The sequence below is a fragment of the Teleopsis dalmanni genome, chromosome 1 (genome assembly GCF_002237135.1).
Source record: "Teleopsis dalmanni isolate 2A chromosome 1, ASM223713v2, whole genome shotgun sequence".
In the NCBI taxonomy this organism is placed as follows: Eukaryota; Metazoa; Arthropoda; class Insecta; order Diptera; family Diopsidae; genus Teleopsis; species Teleopsis dalmanni.
Genome location: NC_051846.1, coordinates 32,741,395 through 32,748,489, shown reverse-complemented (window position 1 = coordinate 32,748,489; position 7,095 = coordinate 32,741,395). Strand labels below are relative to the sequence as shown.

The following is a 7,095-nucleotide window of genomic DNA, read 5'->3' as shown; positions in this document are numbered from 1 at the left end:
TTATTTCTATTCCAACACCGCAGATGGCAACTGCGAAACAATGCCTCCAGCTAAGCCACAAGATACTCAATTCAATCAAGCTTATATAGCGCTTTCTTTGCAGAAAGACATCAATCATAATTTTGTTAAGTCTTTACTATTTTCTTAATAAATTTTATAAAATTTATTTGATATCTGCGGTCTACTAATTTTGTGGTTTCCATTCAGTTTTGTTTACTTTATAGATTTTTCAATAGTAGATACATGTTTAACTCATTTATATTAAATTTATTTAAGCTTCTTTCTTAACCAATAAGTACTTAATTAAATGAATTAAATTTAAATAGTGTTCTTTATTTGTACTTATTTTTATTTAGAAATTAATAAAGTAAATTACAATAAAATAAATTACAATTACCTAATGAAATATCATTTTTATATACAAAAGCGTTTTACACATAACTTAATTTATACATTAAATAAATAAATAAAGCTTGACTCTTCTTGCGCTCCCTCTTCCCCTCATCTACTTAATAACTTCGATGATTTGCCGGATATTTTGTCGGTAAATGTAATATCGGACCTGAATTACTGAGTTCATCATGTTCTACTTCATTTTCCACTGCTATTGGTTCATAAGCAGAATAAGGATCGCTTCGTCTTTCCCAGCCCTGATTCGTTTGGGTGCCATATGATGAATAAGCTTGTACTTGTGGTTGTGCTTGTGCTCCATGTATGTGTAAGTGAATTTCTTTGCTTGGATGTTGTACTTCTTGTTCTGGTGTTGTCCAACTCTTACTTACATGTTGATTCCAACCATTGCTGCCATAATTCCATGGTTGTTGTGCGACATATGATGTAGTATGTGGTACCCAATCAGCTTTCAGTGTCAAAAATTTACCAAGAACAATAGCAGCATTCATGAATATTAAAACCTTAAGCAGGAAGATAGTCTTCATTGATAACATAACTAAGAATGCAACCATTGCCGTTAGTATACCAAATTTAAAAATGATCGGTATCAGAGCCATTTGTAAACGACGAATTTTACCAAATGTACGTCCTTCTGAAAATACGATTATAGCAACAAAAAAAAATTAAATAAGATAAAATAAAAGAGAAGTTAATATTTATAATAAAAGTTAGTAATTATAATAACTCTCATATCCTATGCAACATTTAAATAAATTAAAAATATTGAAAACAACAATGTAATATTTTTAAAACCCTTTTTCGTATGTTATGTGCAACTAAGTCTTTATTTATCTGGGAACCACGGTTCGCGCTTTCGAAATCTATTTTACAACATCGACATACATCAATGTTGAAAATTCCCACTTATATAACGGACACCTTAATAGTGTCTGGATCATTTTAATAGTGATCTATAATATAGACAGATAAGATCCCTAATATCCTTCATAAGATCCCTCATAAGACTTCATTATTATACCAGTGGGTCAAAAAATCTTTTTCTTTTTCTTTCAGAACACTTCATCTTAGTAGGGTTCTTTGGAAGTCTACTGTAAAACGCAGTGTTTTGCGTTTAGATTTCTATCAAAAGGAAGAAAATTCACACGTCTCCGGAAATAAACGCCACGGGAATTTTAATCTGTGACCGACTTCAACAGACGGATGAGCTACTGAGCACAGTCCAAGCCCACAATAATTTTAAATATTTAGCCACTTACTCTTAAATATTGTTCATTCCCTATTCTTGACAATCGAAATAAAAGAAAATAAATTAAAAAAAACACAAAGATTTCAATCGTCTTAACTTTTGTAGTAGCGTTGATTTGGAGTTAGCTCTTACGGCAACCGTAAAAAATAAGGCTTTGCAGTTGTTATCTGTGAAGAATATAACTTCTTCTGCAAGAAGAACGGTTTTTAAGAAATTTTGTTGTGTCTATATATTTTGGCTTTTTAGATAAGACATAACTTATACTCTTAGATAGAAAAGAAATCGGCAAGTTACCAAGAAGCATTCTCAGGCTGTCAGTTATATAGCTTCTCATAGCCCCTGTTATATTGGCACAAACAAGACAATGCAGTGAATTTACTTAGTAGTCTTAATTTTAATTATGTTATATATTAAAATTATAGTTTTTTAATATCGATTATGTGAGTCTAATGAATTTATTAATAATATTTCTAAATTATTTTACTTTTTCTTTTTATTGTTTTCTTTTCCAATAATTTTTATTATTTAATGCAATTGATCTGCTTTCAGTGCCATGCCATAAACATAAACTAAAAATTGTATAAAAGAAATTGTATCTATTAACTTGAAGATAGATTTAAAATGTTTTCAATTTACTAATCAGAGCTGAACAATATTTTTCTCATAAAAATAATTTTCAATTACGAAAAAGTAAAATTAAAATAAATTTTTGATATTTTTTTAAACAATCTGCACGTAAACAATAAGAGATCCAATATCCGTGATACTAAACACCACTCTTTCGTCTGATATATAAAATTCAATCTTTTTTATAATTATTATTAAAAATATCTTTTTTCTGGTGTTTAAATGCGTTTAGCAAAAAAGAACCGAAAGTGAAACTGCGAATGAAGTGAGTAAAAACAAAACAGTTTTGTGTGTCTAAAAACCAATGCCAGTTGGAAGTCAGTATTTCAGAGTATTTAGCACCTCACATGGTTCGAGCATTTTTCCATTTGATTTTGCAGACTGAATGTGTATCATTGAAAACGAAAGTAAGATAAGATAGAGCTGCGAAAAAATAAAATTAAATTATATAAAGTAAAATAAAGTAAAATAGATATGATAAATCTAAGAGGAATTTAAAGAAATTTTTAGCAACTTTTTAGGTGAAATACTTCAATGTAAATTTGAACAAAGCCTTCAACTTGAAATTGAAATTCAATTACACTTTTTCATGTTTATGTGTCAAATTTAGTTAAGTAGGTTTTCACATTTAACATTTTTAAAATATTTGTAAAGTCAGTGTTACAACTAAACAAAAGGTTAATTGTTTATAAACACACAATACCTAAAATTTCTAAATTTCTGCTTTTTTGAAAAATATAATAGTTTGTAATTAAGGTTCATTAAGTGTGTAATACTGTAACGTATGCATTATTAATCAAATAAAGTATCTATAACTCATTTCCTAACTTACATAATATTATTACTAATGCAACCAAATGCAGTGCAATTGCATAATGCAGAAAGTAAATGAACAATATCTATGCCCTCCGATTTTCTACGCCTACAAATGGAAACTAACAAAAAAGTAACAACAATATTACACTAAGTGCAATATAACAATTGCCTACAAACAATAACAAAAATATGACAACACAGAAAACTCATAAAAAGAAAGGTGCCATTAGTAATGAAAAATGCAGGTTACTGCATAGAAATACCTAATTGTCGCCTTAATCTCAATTACACTTCTTACACGATCATTAACAATGAACTTCAACTATGCATGTAGTTGAAATTCACTGCATGTTTGTTATTTTTGTAACATACCACTTGCCGCTGTTGTGCTGCTGTCATCGCCAAAGAGGCTTTCACTGATATCGTCTCTCAGCCAATTCCAGATGCCACGCACCATACCCCAGACACTCAATGAAGTTGAGTCACTTACTGGCTGCACAGCAGTTTTCTCACCAGATGTTGTTGCAACAGCTTCACTTTCATCGCCATCTTCATCATCGTCATCAGCCTCAGCTTCAGCTTCAGCTTCGTCATCATCTTCATCTACTTCCTCAGATGAAGTAGTAGCTGCATTAGCTATTGTTGCAACTGTTGTTTCATTTTTTGTGGTATTTAAATTAGTCTCAGCTGCTTTGATTGCTGTTGTTTGTTTTGTTAATTTGGCGGCAAGCAACGTATCTGTGTTGCAACAAAAAATCAAAGCAATCAACAAAAGCGCGGCACAATATTGTTTTGTTAGAATCTGTAAAATTGTGAATAAAATAAATAAATATTAAAAATAATTAAGAAATTTTATTTTAAATATTTATTACAAATCAATTTTAAGATAAATAAATTCACTTCATTCCACTTAGTCCAATAAAATATGAATCTATTGCAGTTGAAATGCAACTGGTAGCTTCAAACAGCGCTACTAGTCATCGATTTATTCACGATATTCAAAAGACTTAAGCAACAAACTTACTCACATATTTCTGTGTAATTAAGCAGAAAATATTAAGTGTGCATTTCACATATATATATATATATATATACATTTATTATGTTTATGCTTTAAAAAAATAATGTTTATGGTTTTTTTAGCATTTGATTTATTATATAAATAGTTAATGTTTTCAATAAAATAGTTATAAATGCAATAAAAAGTCATAATAATAGCGCATCTAAAATAATTATCACTTTTATCCATTTAACTCATGTCTTTTTATATGATGTTATAACAGCGCGTACTATGTTGTAATAAGTATTTTTAATATATATAATAATTAGTCAATTTTAATACTTTTAAGTTATTTAATTTTATTTTTATGTTTTTAACGTTTAACCTATTTTAACATTTGTTAACCACCTTTTGTGTATGTGATATTCATACCACAACCTTTGCCAACGTTAAAAACAAGTTTAATTGCTTAATTTGTTAAAAACTTTAAAAAATTTAAATAAAAAGTATATTCATGTGTTTTACAGTTAGTTATTAATATTAGTTTACTTATTAATCTTATTTTATTTAATTTGTTAGACGATTTCAAATGAATGAATGAGTACTTTTATGTTACCGGAAAAAATATTTGCAGCAGACAATTTAAATGATCTACAAGATACTGTTTATTTGATGCATTTGCAGATAACTAATCTTGTAAATATTTATATAAGACATACTTAAGATTATCGTTACTTCACTTTCAAAATATATCTTGTGATCCTAACATGTGATCTTGTCGTTACTTTCAAAATATAACATGTAATCCTAAAACACAAAAATCTAAAGAGAGGTCTTTAACAGTAGTGAATTGCAGCAAAAAAAAAATTATATTATTTTTAAATGTCTCGAGTATTGTCAAATACCCATCATCAGTGGTGTTTTGAAATTATTTCTTATAATTAATTATTCATAAATTATTTTTCGATACTGCAAGCACAAAGGGTTGATCTCGTATCCTGCCAAATTAAAAGCTTAAAAAAATTATTTAGTAATTAAATAAAAGAAATAATTCTAAAAAGCCACTGATGATGGATATTTAGCAATACTTGAAAAAGCTAAATGGTCAACAGAAAATTTAATTCATTAAAAATAATATAATTTTGTTGTTGCAATTCACTACTGTTTGAAACGTCTCTATTAAATACAATAGTTTCTGTTATGTATAATAGTGACTGTCGTCATAAAGGTATTATATTGTAAATTTTAATTTGCATAAATAATTATGCGATAATCCGTGAAACCCAAAGGAACGTAACACTAGTAATGATGACGATATAAATATGGATGGACTAGCAACAGTAAAAGTCGAACTGCGTGACAAATCAAAATTCGAATAAATAATTTTATATAAAAGACACAAAAGATTGTTAAGTATCTTGAATTCGGATAATACCCAAAAATTTCTTACTAAACGCAAGCATTAAAATATCTAAGATACCGAAGATCTTGAGTAAATGAATGGTAAATATTGTCGGAATGTTAGTCAGTAACTCCTGACGAATGTGACATAAAAGCTATAACTCAAAGGGTATAAAGTGCTGGCATATTCACTGAACGCAGATGGTCAAAAAATACACTCAGTGTTGAACAAAGAAGAGCACTTCTGAGAATTGCGTTAGCGAGCCGTACATACTTAAGCGTGTCAGCATTGGTAATTGCAGGAACATTACGAATCAACCTTTTTACAATAGATAGAAGAAAACTATATGGATCAAAATTTACTGAAAACTATATCCACGAAGCGATGAAACAAATAATGGCAAACCAAAATATTCACATGGAAGGAAAGATGGTCTCTTAAAGTACTAGAGATGGGCACCCAAGTTTACAGTAAGTTTAAGACAATTGCTTTAATAAGAAAAAAAGTCTTTGTTTCACATAAATAGAATGACAGTTGATTTTATTTCTGTTGATATAATAGCTTTAGAATATTTTAGTTAACATTAAGATAGGAATTATAACTTCAACTTTAGCATAAATTATAAAAAAGTATTTCAATGAAATTCTAATTCCAAGACATAATATAAGTAAAGTTGGCAAAATTTTACGCTTAACAGTAATATTAAGAACTCAATTGCGTAATCTACAGTTTTTTTAAGAAACGAGTTCCTTTGATAAACCAACTAAACTAACTTAACGTATTATGACCTGATTTAAGCAAGTTTACATTATTGAAAAAAACTTTAACTCCATAGAAACTTGTTTCAAAATATTCTTTTAGTTATAGGTGACGTTGGTCATAAGTTATGGTACTTAATAAGTTATGCCATTGACTTGGCGTTAACATAAAATGTTAACTTGAAATACATTTTAGATATAAATGTTATGATAATGTCTCCACAGAACTACATTTGATGCAATCAAGTCACATTTATTTCTCCATTTTTATTATCACATAAGTTTCATCACATGACTATTGTAGAATTGTTTTTATTTAATAGTATAGACTCATATATAACACAAAAGAAAAATATAAAATATATATATTAAATACTAATATAAATATATATTTTTAAGTACATCCAACTGTGATCGGATAAATAAATTAATGGGCATTTATTGTTTTTTCTTAGTAATAGATCATTTTAAAAATAAAAACAAAACATTTAATTGTATTTGTGAGGAATCCCATAATGTAACTTTTTGCCAAAAGAAACTACTACCAATAGTCATCGTTATCTGCTGGATATTTACGATGACGACTTGATAGCGAAATCAAATTAGTTTGAGTGCTTTGAAATCTTATGATTTTGACATCAAAGCAAAGATCAAGCTGGGAAGCCAAAAAAATGTGAGACAAAGAATCGAAAGTATTAGTGAAGTGAGATGTATATCGAATTCACATAAAAAGCTTCCAAAATCAATACGCGTATCACAAACAGCACACACATACACACATCAAGTGTAAATAATCATTAAGATCTAAAATCTAAGAGTAAAAAAATTGAAT

General features: G+C 28.3%; 1 protein-coding gene across 1 annotated transcript; it reads right to left on the bottom strand.

Moving 5' to 3' along the window:
- Positions 1-483: 483 nt before the first annotated feature.
- On the bottom strand, positions 484-6,818 carry LOC119679201. Its single transcript, XM_038091415.1, has 3 exons — positions 6,750-6,818; positions 3,476-3,905; positions 484-1,045 (listed from the first exon to the last, which is right to left on the bottom strand). Exons 1-3 carry the CDS (start codon positions 6,816-6,818, stop codon positions 510-512), a joined length of 1,035 nt encoding a protein of 344 aa, XP_037947343.1. The 3' UTR covers positions 484-509.
- Positions 6,819-7,095: the final 277 nt, after the last annotated feature.